Source organism: Apodemus sylvaticus, chromosome 22 (genome assembly GCF_947179515.1).
Source record: "Apodemus sylvaticus chromosome 22, mApoSyl1.1, whole genome shotgun sequence".
NCBI classification, from domain to species: Eukaryota; Metazoa; Chordata; class Mammalia; order Rodentia; family Muridae; genus Apodemus; species Apodemus sylvaticus.
Window position 1 is genome coordinate 16,671,477 of NC_067493.1, and position 15,788 is coordinate 16,687,264.

The window sequence follows — 15,788 nt, forward strand, 5'->3', positions numbered from 1 at the left end:
TGCCCAGCACTCGGTACACCTGTGGGTTAGCGATGGCGCTGACAGCCGGCAGTCTGTCGGTCCCACAGAGCATGGCTTGAAAGCCAGGCTGAAAGCAGGTGCAGGGCCAGCGAGGTCATTGCAGAGGTGACACTGCTTTATCTCAGACAGGACAGAGTTAAGCATCTAGCCAGTGGAGAGCCGGAGAGTCACTTGTAACTGTATCCTTCCCTCTGGGGAGGGGGTGCCCCCTTGTAGAGGAGCCACAGTTGGAACTCATTCAGAAGCATTTCAGCTCTGGCTAGTGATGTTAGGGAATGATGCGTATGTAACAGATTGCCTCTTCTTTTTTTACATAGCATTAAAACTTCCTTTTGGCAAAACAACAGTGATGCATTTGGTGGCCAGAGAAACCCTGCCAGAGCCCAACTCACAAGGTAAGCCCCCTGGAGGGCACCTCATTGGAGCCATCAAGATAGGCTTTCATGCCTGCTTCCACCTAGACATCGGGATGAACAGGGAATTTCATAGTTTATGAATTGGGCCCATAGAGCAAGTAATCAGACCGTTTTTGAAAAATGCTAAAAATTAAACAGTCCCTTAAAACAAGCTTTGAGCAAAACTCAGGCTGTTTGACTATGCCTCTGCCTTTAGCTGAGACACAACTTGGCTAACCCAGGGTGGCCCTCTTTCCCCAGGTCAGAGAAATCGGGAGAAAACTGGTGAGAGCAACTGCTGTGTGATCCTGTAACATTGACAGCACAGGTGTGGCAGTCTGTTGACACTGCGGGGACAGAGGAGACTCAGCAGCTTCCAACACCTATAGGACAGTCGCCTGCACATCCGTGGGACTGAATCACTCATGGACTCTGTCATCTCTTCTCACAAAGTAAAACGAACCAAGAACACTTTCAGTGTGGCCCTTTATTCCTTGTATCTCGTGTGTGTGTTGAGCAGTCTGAAATGCACAGTGGTCTGCAGGGGAAGTAGCAGTCTCTGCAGACACCTCCTTGCTGCCGCAAAGACTCCTCCCAGAAGTCTGAAGGAGTGCTGCAAGTACAATTTGCACTAAAAAAACAAAATAACTATTTTCCTCATCACATAATCTGCACGTGTCTGTGGTGCCTAGTTCTCCTGTGTGTCATCCACCCTGGAGGACACCCATCATCGGTGGAGTTAATACCAGGCCAGTCGGCCAGGGGGGATGGGAAGGAATCTAACATGCTGGGTGAATTCTACCAAAGTCAGCCACAGTGGCTGTCCTCGAGGGATATCAAACTGGGCATGACTACTGTCACTGCAGCAAATGAGAAGCCATGCCTGCTCCTCCCAGCACTCTGTAGAGGGTGCCCCTGCTGCCTCGGCAGGGGACTCATCAAGACAGCACAGAGGAGCAGCAGTGTGTCCCCAGCCTTAATGTGGAGGGGCGAGTTTCGGCTGTCACTGTGCAGAACTGGTGGGAAGCTTGAGCGGCAGATCCAGCTGTGGATGTGAGTATCAGAAGACCGAAAGCCTGCACCACCGTCACTCGAGCTGTGCCCCCCAGTGTACTCACTCAGTAGAGCAGAAGGGATCCTTTTAAAGTCTCCAGATGCTAATTTTGTTACTTTCCGTAGTTTGCATTCGGAATCAGTGCTTGCAATTGTATTAAAATCACAAGCTGAGTTTTAAGTCATACATGATCAATAGCACCACTCTTATTTTTACCAATAATTTAAAGATTGATATGCTATAAATAAACAATTTGCACAGCACTAAAGCATGAGCTAATTTCATCTAAACCTGTAAAAAAAAAAAGATTTTATATTTTTTTCACTGGGAAGAAATCTTCCTGGATGAAATTACAAATATGTGTAGATTATATTTAATAAAAAAGACATAATAAAATATCTAACTGTAGAACGCAAATATAGATTGGCGTGTAGCATATAGACCAGTATTCCATATCAATAACTTTATCCTGCCTTTTAAAAGATGAAGTTGCAGACTACGCGTTGTGTTCTGTATTTAATGAGGGTTCTTGGCTCTCAGCAGCATTAAATGTAAATGGTCTCTATGGTCATCTTTGTTTAAATGCAATCAGGTTACTTATTCATTGTTAATGCTTTGATGAAGAGGCTTTATATGCAGTAGATCTACGAAAATATTGTTCATACTGATCAGAATTAAATTTGTATAGAGCAGAGTTTTAAAATGAATGTAAATAGCACTAAACCTTTTCTTTCTGCAGCCTGTACTTAATAGATTTCTTCTGTAAACTAAATAAAAAAAAAAAAAGGTAGTGCATTTTGGTGGTAATTTAAAGGTCGGTAATTGTTTAAGCATTGTCTCATCTATTTTGTGGTTAATTTTTTACTCTTCTGAAGCTTTTAAAATTCATTCACTCACCACTCTGTTACTACTTGGGAGTGCCCCAGTGTCTTTACCAGTTAGCTGGCTAATGTGTGAGGCCCAGCTGCAGGGGTTATGTTTCTGTTATCCCTAAAACATGCAGAAGATATTAATGGGGCAGTTAGCCATAATGACTATATTCTTTGAGAAATCAAACTACTAAAACACTTAGATTCCCAATACTCTCTGTCTTCCCAAGCTAAAGACTTTAAGTCCATTGTGACTGCACTTTGGACAGTTAATATTCTCAGTTGGCTCCCGTGTGTTTTATCTGTGCTCCCATCTCCCTTTCCTGACACTTCAGTTTGAAGCCACGTGGCTCATTAGAAAAGGAATTAGCTTGCTCAATACCTAATATCATAGTTGTGCCAAATTTAAAAGGATTAGAAGTAAAATTCTATATTGAAGACACCAAAAATTTACTAATGTATACATGAAAACACTGGACTCTTCTTTGAAAACAAAAAACAAAACAACAAAAAACAACCCTCAGACTACTGATGGCTAAATGGGGTTGACCACACTCAAGGCGGAGATCGATCGGAACCTGGTGGGGAGCTCTGCAGAGGGAGACAGGGTCCCCAACCCCTTCCTTCCCCCATGGTCCTCCCCCAAGTAGTTTTCTCTAGAGGGGTCACTAACTGAGCGTCTCACCAATTGTCTCAGAACAGTTTCTGGAGTTTGCAGTCCCTCCAGTTTGATGATAATGGCATCCTTGAATTTCAGTACAATAGGAACAGCTAAGCTTTGAGAGCGGGTGACATCAGAAAAGTTGATGTTGCAGTCTCAGGTCTCCAGCTGTTGGTAGCTTTGGTGTGAAGATTCCTTTTAAGCAAAGCATCTCTACCCAAGAATGTATGTGGCAGTGCTGTCACTAAGCGTCATGTGTGGAACCAGGATACTCACACCAAATTTCAGGAAAGCAGCTTGCAAAAAGGCCATAAGGAGGGCATAACCTGGATGAATCCAGATAAACATCAAAAGGAAGACCGCGATGAGAAAAGCTGGAAAATGGAAGATAGTTCAGTGCGATGTGGCTGGCCCAGATATGATGGTTCAGGTCTATGTTTTTGTTTTTTTTTAAGATTTATTTATTTATTTATTTATTTATTTATTTATTTATTTATTTATTTTTATATGAGTACACTGTTGCTATCTTTAGATACACCAGAAGAGAGCATCAGATCCCATTACAGATGGTTGTGAGCCACCATGTGGTTGCTGGGAATTGAACTCAGGACCTTTGGAAGAGCAGTCAGTGCTCTTAACCTCTGAGCTATCTCTCCAGCCCCCAGGTCTATGTTTTTTAACATAGGCCTACCAGGGTATGGTAGCTCATGCCTTTAATCCCAGCATTAGAAAGGCAGGTCTCTGTGAATGCCACACCAGCATGGTCTACATAGTGAGTTTCAGTCCAGCCAAAGGCTATGTGGTGACGCCTTGTCTCAAAAATGTAGATAAGTAGGCACGATTTAAAACAAACAACAACAACAACAAAAACCAGGTTCAGTGAGTGGGTACTTGGCAAGGCTCTGGGCTCCCAGCATTGAAAGTTTAAACATAAATGAGAGGTGTATGTCATGAGGGCTAAATAATGTGCTGTGTCTCAGATGTAGATTACAGCTGCTGCCTTTGGTCTAGCGCCACATCAGAAAGAACAGGCAAGATACTTCAGGTAGCATCGTGGTTTGATGACTCAGAATCTTGTTTGGCCAAGAGGTCTGATAATCTGTTGAAATATTTTACTTTTATTGCATTTATTTATTAGGGGTAAGGGGCACATGGATAAGTTAGGGGGAATGGGAGTTAGGTCTCTTCCTTCCACCATGTTGTGAGGGGTCCACCAGAGAAGGCTACAGGGATATGGGTTAAACCAATAGAAAATCTTAATTAGCTAGCCAGCAACTACACGGTTATTTGAGGATCCCAGTGTACCTCAAGCCTTTCTCAAGAGGAGCCTTTTAAGCACAAAAACCACATCCTGGACTGACATACGTCAGTTAACAAGAACAGTTAGTCAGAAGCAGAACTACAGAAGCCAAACGCAATGTTAGTACATTTAGAGACTTCTCCAGAAGTTTGAGCTCTGGTGGATTAGGACTTAACTTTTTTGGGCAGGTGGTGCTGTCTACATGATCTTTTAGCCTCAACACTACTTCTGTCTTGGTGTCGGTGGTGCTACGGTCAGGGGACCTTTAACAGTTCCTGGGGCTCAAACTTGAGTTGTCGGGCTTGGCAGAAAGCAGCTTTACCAGAGGAGGTGTCTCGCCGCTTCTGATTCGCTCTTGAACTGCTAATGTCATCCCATCAGGGTTTCAAAACCACCCTTAAAGTTTTTGACCCAGAAGCAAAGGCAGGTTGCGGGGACAGTGTGGGAACAGTGCCGAGACAGTGCTGGTACTTTGCTGGCAAAATCTGGGGAAAGTGCATGGACACTGCAGGGACAGAATTCACACAGTGCCAGGACAGTGTGGGGAGAGTGCAGGGACAGTGTGGGGACAGTTCCAGGACTGTGCTGGGACAGAAGAGATAGAGTGTGGGGACATTGCGGGGACTGTGCTGGCACAGTGTAGGGACAATGACAGAACAATGGGGGGGAGAGTATGGGGACAGCCCAGAGACAATGCGGGGACAGTGCAGGCACAGTGTGGGGATAATGCTGGCAAAATCTGAAGACAGTGGTCGGACAGTGCGGGACAGAATGGGCACAGTGCCAGGACAGTTTGGGGATAGTGTCGGCACTGTGCCTTGGCGGTGGGGATGCTGTGTAGGGACATTGTGGGCTCTGTGCTGGCACAGTACAGGGACAGTGTGGGGAGAGTGCGAGGACAGTTCAGAAACAGTGTGGGGACAGATTGGGGACAGTGCCAGGACTATACCCGGACCTTGCGGGGACAGTGTGGGGACAGAGCTTCAGTTGGGCAAGTGCCTCCATGAGATCCAGCTGTGGGACATTTTCTCAATTAGTGATCAAGAGGGGAGGGTCCCTTGTGGGTGGGGCCATCCCTGGGCTGGTGGTCTTGGGTTCTATAAGAGAGCAGGCTGAGCAAGCCAGGGGAAGCAAGCCAGTAAGTAACATCCCTCCATGGCCTCTGCATCAGCTCCTGCTTCCTGACCTGCTTGAGTTCCAGTCCTGACTTCCTTTTGTGATGAACAGCAGTGTGGAAGTGTAAGCTCAATAAACCCTTTCCTCCCCAACTTGCTTTTTGGTCATGATGTGTGTGCAGGAATAGAAACACTGACTAAGACAATAGTGGTTGTGAAATTGGTTTGTGAAGACTGAAGAGTGGCCAGCCTGTGGAGTGTTCCTTTGACCCCAGGAGACTGAAGGGCTTTGTAGGGGGCCTAAAATGTTCTATATCTTCTTGAGTTAATGAAAGTTATTTATTTCTAGACCATGATGATTGGTGTGAAGTCTCTATTTGCTCCTTTCTCTGTGATAACTCCAGCCTGTGTCAAGTTGACACACAAAACTAGCCAGTACAATTGACCCCTTGTCAACTTGACACACAAACACATCACTATTAAGCCTCAACCCTTACTTTCTTATTCATCCCCAAGATCTAAATTACTTTAAAAGCCCCACAGTCTTTACATATTAAAAGTTCAATCACCTTAAAATGTCCAATATCTTTAAAATTCAAAGTCTTTTTAAAATTCAAAGTCTTTTAACTGTGGGCTCCACTAAAATACTTTCTTCCTTCAAGAGGAAAACATATCAGGGCACAGTCACAACCAAAAGCAAAACTCAAACTCCAATGGTTCAATGTCTGGGATCCAACTCACAATCTTCCTGGCTCCTCCAAGGGTGTGGGTCTGCCCAAGTCCAAGTCCAGCTCTGCCCTTTGTAGCACACAGCTTGTCTTCTAGGCTCCAGCTGCCTGTACTCCACTGCTGCTGCTGTTCTTTGTGGTCATCTCATGGCACTGGCATCTCCAAAACACTGCTGACTTCTACCGTAATTAGGATTCACCAATAGCCTCTCATAGGCTCTCTTCATGGTGACAAGCCTCTGCTCCTATGCATGACCCCTTCAAGTCCTGGGCCATCAATTGCAACTGAGGCTGCACCTTCACCAATGGCCTTCTGTGGCCTCTCACTGTGCCAAGAGCCTCAGCTGCTCTTCATGACCCCTTCATGCCTTCAAAACCAGTACCATCTGGGTGACTCTTACACAGTACCAAATCCAGCCACAGCATAAAATACAACTGTGGCTATCTCTGGAACACAGCCTTTGTGCTCTCAGAAAACACTTCCAAGAAGATTTCATCTCAGTGATGTTGTTCTCTTCTTAATCACCGCTAATTTCTTAGCTCCAGCTAACCAGCATCAATAGTCCCAGTAACACAAAGGTTTGCTTTAGTGGTTCTGGTATCTTGTTACTCACAGCTGATTCTTCAGCCCCACAGAATCTTCACAATCAAACATGGCCACTGTAAGAGTTTTTAATCTTCCCTCTGAAATTTCACAAGCCAGGCCTCCATCTTTTGCACTGTTCTTAACATTGTCTTCCAAGCTCCTACAGAACTTTCCACCGAGCTCTTAATATTCTAATGGCTTTTCTAGCTCAAAGTTCCAAAGTCCTTCCACAGTCCTCCCCAAAACACAGTCAGGTTGTCACAGGAATACCCCACTACACTGGTACCAATTTATCTTAGTCAGGGTTTCCATTCCTGCACAAACATCATGACCAAGAAGCAAGTTGGGAGCCGGGCGGTGGTGGCGCACGCCTGTAATCCCAGCACTCTGGGAGGCAGAGGCAGGCGGATTTCTGAGTTCGAGGCCAGCCTGGTCTACAGAGTGAGTTCCAGGACAGCCAGGGCTATACAGAGAAACCCTGTCTCGGAAAAAACCAAATCCAAAAAAACCAAAAAAAAAAAAAAAAAAAAAAAAAAAAAAAAGCAAGTTGGGGAGGAAAGGGTTTATTTAGCTTACACTTTCCATGTTGCAGTTCATCACTAAAGGAAGTCAGGACTGGAACTCAAGCAGGTCAGGAAGCAGGAGCTGATGCAGAGGCCATGGAGGGATGTTCCTTACTGGCTTGCTTCCCCTGACTTGCTCAGCCTGCTCTCTTATAGAACCCAAGAGCACCAGCCCAAAGGTGGAACCACCCACAAGGGGCCCTCCCTACTTGATCACTAATTGAGAAAATGTCCCACAGCTGGATCTCATGGAGGCACTTCCCCAACTGAAGCTCCTTTCTCTGTGATAACTCCAGCCTGTGTCAAGATGACACACAAAACTAGCCAGTACATAGGGTTACTATCGTTTATGATGGAACACCGTGACTGAGGCGACTTACAAAAGGAGGCATTTAGTTGGAGAATTGCTTACAGTTTCAGACTAGTCCACAATCATCATGGTAGAGTGTGGTGGCAGGCAAGCAGGCAGGCAGGCAGCTTACAGTCTGATCCATAGGCAGAAACGGGAGAGACTAGGCCTGCCAAGGGGTTTTGTAATGCGTCAAAGCCCACACTCCTAGTGACACATCTTTTTCAATAAGGCCACACCCCCTAATCCTTCCCCAACAGTTCCCCTACTGAGACTCAAGCATTCAAACATATGAGTCTATGGGGGCCACTCTCAGTGAAATCACCACAATCAGGTTAATTGAGATGAGAAGGCCTGCCTGTGTGGGTGTCACCATTCCCTAAGTCAGGATCCTGGAGAATATACAAAAAGGAAAAACTGAGTTGAGCACAAATATCCATTCATTGCGTTCTTCCTCACTGGACACAATGTGACCTGAAGCTGCTTCAAGCTCCTGCTACCTTGACTTCCCTGCCGTGATGGACTGTGTGCCCTTGGAAATTAACCATTCCTCCATTTAACCGTTTTTGTCAGAAACTTAGGCTCTAAGTTAGATCTCAATAAAAAGCAAAGCAAAAAAAGTATTTAATAAGCACCCTCTGTATATCAGGGGTGAAAATACTGCTTCCTTACTCTATCTTCAGACTACTGGACTAGAAAAGCAGACGCACACACAATTTGAAAGGCTGTATGAAGTTTCCCTGAGGCTCCCTGACAGACTCAGGGATGAGATGGGACACCAGAATCAGTGAGCTGGAGGAAGTAGATCCCTATACTCTGCGTGGCAGGCCCTGGCCAGCAGTTGAAGGTACTGAAGTAAGAGATTGCTGCTGCCTGCTGGCCTTCAAACTGGGACATTCATTTGCCTTTTTCTTCCTTCAAACACAGCCTCAAGCATGGGCTCTTCCCAGCTATGTTTCTCTGGACAGCACCTTCACTGATCAGCTCTCTGGCCCCAGCCTACAGCTGCAGTCCTTTGCTGATGTATTTTCTGGACTACTTTACTGGGTTCTTATATCTACCACCCTTACAACCCTTATTGCATCTTAATCTCCTCCAACTTCCCCAATGCTAGGTAGAAGAGAAGGAAGGTTGGGGGAAGGGGTAAAGGGCATAGACCTCTTTCAGTCACCAAAATAGACTACTTCCTGCTGATAGGGGCAGTGGGTTCCTAGGGGCAAGTCCAAACTTCATTGTCAGAGTACTCAACAATGCAGCAATAGCAAACCAGCAAATGCGACAGCAGGAACCAGCAGCAGCGGCAGCAGCATCAGCAGCAGGGACCTGTAGTAGGGGCAGTAGCAGCAGCAGCAGCAGGGGAAGCAGCAGCAGCGGCGGCAGAAGCAGCAGTAGCAGGGAGCTGCAGTAGGGGCAGCAGCAGCAGCAGCAGTAGGCGCAGCAGCAGCAGTAGGGGCAGCAACAGGGGCAGCAGCAGCAGGGACCAGCAGCAGGGGCAGTAGCAGGGGCAGCAGCAGCAGCAGGGGCAGCAGCAGCAGGGGCAGTAGCAGGGCAGTAGCAGGGGCAGCAGCAGCAGCAGGGGCAGAGGCAGGAGCAGCAGCAGCAGGGGCAGCAGCAGCAGCAGGGGCAGCAGCAGCAGGGGCAGCAGCAGCAGGGGCAGCAGCAGCAGAGGCAGCAGCAGCAGGACCAGCAGCAGGGGCAGCGGCAGCAGCAGCAGGGGCAGCAGCAGCAGGAGGAGCAGCAGCAGGGGCAGCAGCAGGGGCAGCAGTAGCAGGGACCAGCAGCAGGGGCAGTAGCAGGGGCAGCAGCAGCAGCAGGGGCAGCAGCAGCAGGGGCAGTAGCAGGGGCAGCAGCAGCAGCAGGGGCAGCAGCAGGGGCAGTAGCAGGGGCAGCAGCAGCAGCAGGGGCAGAGGCAGGAGCAGCAGCAGCAGGGGCAGCAGCAGGGGCAGTAGCAGGGGCAGCAGCAGCAGCAGGGGCAGTAGCAGGGGCAGAAGCAGGAGCAGCAGCAGCAGGGGCAGCAGCAGCAGCAGGGGTAGCAGCAGCAGGGGCAGCAGTAGGGGCAGCAGCAGCAGCAGGGGCAGCAGCAGCAGGGGCAGCAGTAGCTGCCATGGCCCTGCTTGGGGCTCTCTCCCAGTCACACCCTCTCCAGAGTTCCCAGAAGCAAACTATTTGCAGCTGTCAATAACAAGCAGCTTCTTATCCTGCACTGAGATTAAAGCAGAAGCATATTCACACACGTAACTGGGTTGTTTGGGGGGGGGGGGGTTGTTGTTGCTATTGTTGTTTTTTAAGAAACCAAAATTCTCTCTACAGACTCTGGGCTTGCCCACCTACGTGACTGTGGGAATCAGTTCCTTCCCACAGTCACAAAACCCTTCCTCTGCGCACAGCCCATTTGTTCTGTTTCTCTGGGGGATTCTGACTAATACACCCAAAGGTACCAAGAAAAGGTGCTGGAGGTTATGACATCATCAGAGACTTACATGATTGGTTCCTCCTCTGCTGCTGCCTCCTCCCACCCTGCCTTCCTCCTCCTCCTCCTCCTCCTCCTCCTCCTCCCCCCCCCCTCCTCCTCCTCCTCCTCCTCCTCCTCCTCCTCCTCCTCCTCCTCGTTCTCATGATCTATCTCCTTTTGTCTTTCAGATTGCTGGAGTTTGAACTAGTTTGGGATTGCTGGGCACTGAGCTACATCCCTCCTACCCTCTGTTTGATCCCACTTTCCCTTTCCCCATCAAATTAGGATTGTGCTAAGTCAAGGTCACTGCAGGTTGTCTACTGTTCATGGTAAATATTAATGGGTGATTTCTACCTCACCTTAGACCATTTAGTTCCCAAATAAAAGACACAAAAATCTTTACAATAGGCCTTACAAGCAGTAGAGCGGGCAGATGTCAACCCTCTGTGCTATTGTGTCTACTTCCCTGCCAATAACCCCAAGATATACCACTTGCCATGCTCCGTCTGGGCCCCTACTACTCCAATTTGCCACCCTGGTGGCCATGTTCTCACAATCTGCCTACCCCTTAGCATCTTCTGCTCTCTCCCTTCTTATGGTCTCTACCTCAAACCCCAAGCCTGGGAACTGAACCCAGTTCACCTACCTCTCTTCTTCTCAGCTACAGGCTGTTAGCATCTTGATTGACCAATCAGGGATAACTTGAGGGGCACGGTTACATAGCATCACTTGGTGTATGTGTGGACTTCCTCATCCCTGGGGGCAACCAGACCTTGGGGGCCGGTATTTAGCATTATAATACATAGCAGTGCTGCAGCCTTGACTAATAAATGCCCTTTCAGAACAGCCAGTGCTCCTTTCAACCCCAGCCATAGAGGCGGCCTTAAGGATTCCTAGTCAGATGAAATGGTCTCTGCTCTCAGAAAGCCAGAAAAGAGAGCTGAGAAGGCAGCCATTGTGATAAGCCATAAGCTATCATGAGAATACAGTGGTAGACTCGGAGCCCTAAATTAAGTTAGGGCTGACTGACCCTTACTTGCTGTCTAAGCAAAATCCTAGAAACAAGTGCAAATTGCCCAACTGTGGTCACGGCAGCATTGTTCACAAAGGTGAGGACAAATCCAACACCCATTAGTGAACTGACAGAGGGTAGAAATATGAGTGGACCCAGAGCCAGCCGATAGCCACACTGAAAGAGGGAAGGAGGTGCTGATATAAGCGTCAGCACTGCCTACTGAAAGGAGCCAGGGCCAGACAGCTACAGTAGCAATGCACAGAGATGGAAAACCAGAACTGTGGCTGTCAGCCAACAAATGGGAGGAGTGGAAGAGACTGGTGTTTAATGGCTGTAAAGCTGCAGACTGGGAAGAAAGGGTCGCGGAAATTAAATGATGATGGTTATATGATATCCTAAATGTATATAATAAATATAAAAATGCTAATAAAAATAAAAATGTTCATCTATGTGTTTATCTCAATCACTGTTCAAGAACTGGCCGGAACAAGAGGGAGAAATGGAAGATGGGGGTGGGGTGGGTGGGGGTGGTGGGAGGATAAATTAAAAAAAAGAAAGAAATTCCTGAACTAAGAAGAATAAGGATTTGAGGGTGGGGGTGGGGCAGCAGAGAAGAAAGAGGGGCATTGTGGGAATGGAAATACTGTGACAGGTGTGGACTGGCCAGGACCCCCTCAATATGGCCAGAGCCTGGAGGGTGTGTGAGCAGGAATAACTGAGAAAGCGGAGGTTGGATAGCTAAGCAGGGACCATGGCATGAGCAACCTTGGAAGCCTTGCCAATGATCGAAACATCTGGAACTTTCCCCAAGACCATTTGCATGGGTCAGAATATCGCCCCTCTGTGTTCCCCAGGGAACTCCAACCATCCTCTTGGTGTAGGATCCCCCTTCTCATTTCTAGTGTAATGAATTATAAATGGTTTGTTCTTGTAGAAATGTGGGTTATAAAGAACTGAAGACATCCAAGACATGAAAGTGTTTTGCACAGTGCATGGGGAGGACTTCCGGTTCCTGCAGAGAGGTCAAATGGATAACAGGCAGAAACGCATTGTCTTAGTCAGGGTTTCTGTTCCTGCACAAACATCATGACCATGAAGCAAGCTGGGGAGGAAAGGGTTTATTGAGCTTACACTTCCACACTGCTGTTCATCACCAAAGGAAGTCAGGACTGGAACTCAAGCAGGTCAGGAAGCAGGAGCTGATGCAGAGGCCATGGAGGGATGTTTCTTACTGGCTTGCTTCCCCTGGCTTGCTCAGCCTGCTCTCTTATAGAACCCAAGACCATTCAAAGTCTCTTAACTGTGGGCTCCACTAAAATAGTTTCTTCGTTCAAGAGGGAAAATATCAGGGCACAGTCACAATCAAAAGCAAAACTCAAACTCCAATGGTTCAATGTCTGGGATCCAACTCACAATCTTCTGAGCTCCTCCAAGGGCTTGGCTCACTTCTCCAGCTCTGCCCTTTGTAGCACACTGAAGGGGGCTTAAAAAGAGAGAATGGGGTTTAGAGAATGTGGCACGGCAGTGTGGGGGAAGGGTTGCCTAGGTGGGCCCATGCTCAGGCTCCTCTTCCCCCTGAGGGACTACACTCACACAGGCATGGTATAGAATAGAGTTTATTCAGGGCAGAGAATGGGAGTATAGTGGAAGTAGAGAAAGGGAGAGAGAGAGAGAGAGAGAGAGAGAGAGAGAGAGAGAGAGAGAGAGAGAGGAATGGAGGAGTGGAGGCCAGCCATGAACATGTGGAGAGAGGGGTGAGGGGAGGAGAGCCCAAGAGGGGCAGAGAGATGAGAGTACCAAGAGGCGAGAGCAATGAGAGAGAGGGAGGAGGGGCAAGTAGCCCCTTTTATAGTGGGCCAGATCTATGGGGTGGGGCATACCTGGCTGTTGCCAGGTAAGTGTGGGGTGGAGCTTAGAATACCAACACACACAGCTTGTCTTCTAGGCTCCAGATGTCTGTACTCCACTGCTGCTGCTGTTCTTCATGGTCATCACATGGTGCTGGCATCTCTAAAACAATGCTGTCTTCTGCTGTAACTAGGCTTCACCAAGAGCCTCTCATAAGCTCTCTTCATGGTGCCAAGCCTCAGCTCTTTTGCGTGACTCCTTCAAGTCCTGGGGATCAATGGCAACTGAGGCTGCACCTTCACCAATGGCCTTCCGAAGCCTCTCATAGTGCCGAGCCTCAGCTGCTCTTCATGACCCCTTCATGCCTTCAAAACCAGTACCATCTATCTGGGTGACTCTTACACAGTACCAAGTCCTGCTACAGCACAAGGTACAACCTTGGCTATCTCTGGAACACTCTGTGCTCTCAGAAAAAACTTCCCAGAAGATTTTACCTCAGTGACGCTGGTCTCTTCTTAATCACTGCTAATTTCTTAGCTCCAGCTAACCAGCATTCATAGTCCCAGTACACAAAGGTTTGCTTTAGTGGTTCTGGTATCTTGTTAATCACAGCTGATTCTTCAGCCCCAGCTAACCAAAACCACAGAATCTTTGCAATCAAAACATGGCCCTGATAAGTATCTTTAATCTTCCCTCTGAAATTTCACAAGCCAGGCCTCCATCTTCTACACTGTTCTTAACATAATCTTCCAAGCTTCTACACAACATTCTACAGAGGTTTCAACACTGTACCATCTAGCCCAAAGTTCCAAAGTCCTTCTACAGTCCTCCCCAAAACATGGTCAGGTGTCATAGGAAGGGACATAGCAATTGGAACATAGGAAGGGACACATAGGAAGTGTCATAGCAATTTGTCTTAGTCAGGGTTTCTATTCCTGCACAAACATGATGACCATGAAGCAAGTTGGGGAGGAAAGGGTTTATTGAGCTTACACTTCCGTGCTGCTGTTCATCATCAAAGGAAGTCAGGACTGGAACTCAAGCAGGTCAGGAAGCAGGAGCTGATGCAGAGGCCATGGAGGAATGTCCCTTACTGGCTTGCTTCCTCTGGTTTGCTCAGCCTGCTTTCTTTATAGAACCCAAGAATACCAGCCCAGAGATGGTACCACCCACAAGGGGCCCTTCCCTCTTGATCACTAATTGAGAAAATGCCCCACAGTTGGATCTCATGGAGGTACTTCCCCAACTGAAGCTCCTTTGATAACTCCAGCCTGTGTCAAGTTGACACACAAAACCAGCCAGTACACACATTTTTTTATCTTTGCTTTTCATAATGTTTAATTGGTTCTTTGTGAAATTCACGTTGTGTACCCTAATCCCACTCATATCCCAGCCCTTCCATATCTACCCTCCACCCTTGTCACCTCCCCCAAAAGAAAATCAAAAAACAAACAAACAAACAAACAAACAAAAAAAAAACCCCAGCCATCTTGCTGTGGAAGCTGCCGTGTGCCACAGTGTGTCCCCAGCATACCCTTTTGTCCACACCTTTACTTGAAAATGATCGTTGCAATGAGTCATTGATCTGGTTCGAGGCTTCTAGCTTCTGCTGCACTATCAATACTGGATCTTCATGGGGACTCCTCCTGGATATCCTGTTGTTGCCTGTGTCATGGAGATCCTGCAGCCATGGACTGGCCCTTTTACTCGCTCCAGCAGGTTATAGATGGCATAGATGTTGGGGTGGGCCAAGTCAGAGCCCTGGATCTGGGCCTGGGTGGTAGCTGAGTTGGCTAGCCTGCCAGTTCTCTCATGCCCATGCCACTGGGGCCAGCTCTCCCACAACACCCAGGTGAGGGCCAGCTCTCCTGAGCCCGGGTCTCCTGTGCTACCCTGCCATAGCCGTGAGGAGCCGGGGCAGTTAGTGTAGCCCTTGGACATCAACATGGCCTCAGACAGCAGCCCAGCCCATGGATGTCCACATGGCCTGTGGTGGTTGTAGAGGTCTGCTCCTTTTAACATAACTGCAGCCATTTTGTATTCAGTCTCCATTTTGCTGATAAAGTGAAATTAGGTTCAGGTTCTCAGACTCCACTTCCCAGAAGTAATTGTCCATAGCTGACGCTGAAGAATGCTTCTAATGAGCCAAAAAGTTATGGTTGAATCACTTGTACCCTGTGATTGCAATGTTCTGAAATTCCCCTGTCCACTACCCTTCTTCCCTCACTCAGGACCAATCAGCTTAAAGGTTAGCTGAGGGTACTGTGTCTTGTTAGACAAAAATGGTGTACCTCATCACTGCTTACCTTTGAACTTTTGAACCCGCTTCTTCCTATAAAAAGCCAGTCCTAAGAGCAAAATAATGCCACAAAGGCTTCCAAGGCCTTTTCTGAGGTCTAGAATGTTCAGTATTAGGGTGTGTGTCCAACAAACTATTTTTTTAAGACTTATTTATTATATTTATATGAGTACACTGTAGCTGTGTGTTTATTTGGGGGAAACCGGTTAAAGAATAACTGTCGTCATATCGATTTCCAGCATTAATTAATGTATACAGGATATTAAAAATGATTTTTTTTCACTGTGGTCTTTCTGTTCATTTTCATGATTTTATTGATGGCGGTGGTTCGGGTGTGCTGAGACTGGGCCTGTTGCTCAGGCTGCCTAGAACTGCTAGTTATCCTCCTGCTTCAGCCTTCTGAGCATTAGGATAACAAACGTGAACCACCATACATGGTACATGACTGTTGGTGTGTTTCTTTCTTCTTTTTTTAAGATTTATTTATTTATTTATTATATATAAGTACACTGTAGCTGTCTTCAGACACTCCA

General features: G+C 47.4%; 1 protein-coding gene across 2 annotated transcripts in view; it reads left to right on the forward strand.

The window, feature by feature from the left end:
- Positions 1–887, forward strand: part of Ubl3 (ubiquitin like 3) — a 43,506-nt gene extending 42,619 nt beyond the window's left edge. For both annotated transcript variants that reach the window (XM_052169107.1, XM_052169108.1), the window contains 2 exons: positions 339–416; positions 678–887. In XM_052169107.1, the coding sequence (XP_052025067.1) occupies positions 339–416; positions 678–730 (131 nt within the window). In that variant the 3' untranslated portion in view covers positions 731–887. The remainder of the gene's footprint in view (positions 1–338; positions 417–677) is intronic.
- The last annotated feature ends 14,901 nt before the right edge of the window (positions 888–15,788 follow it).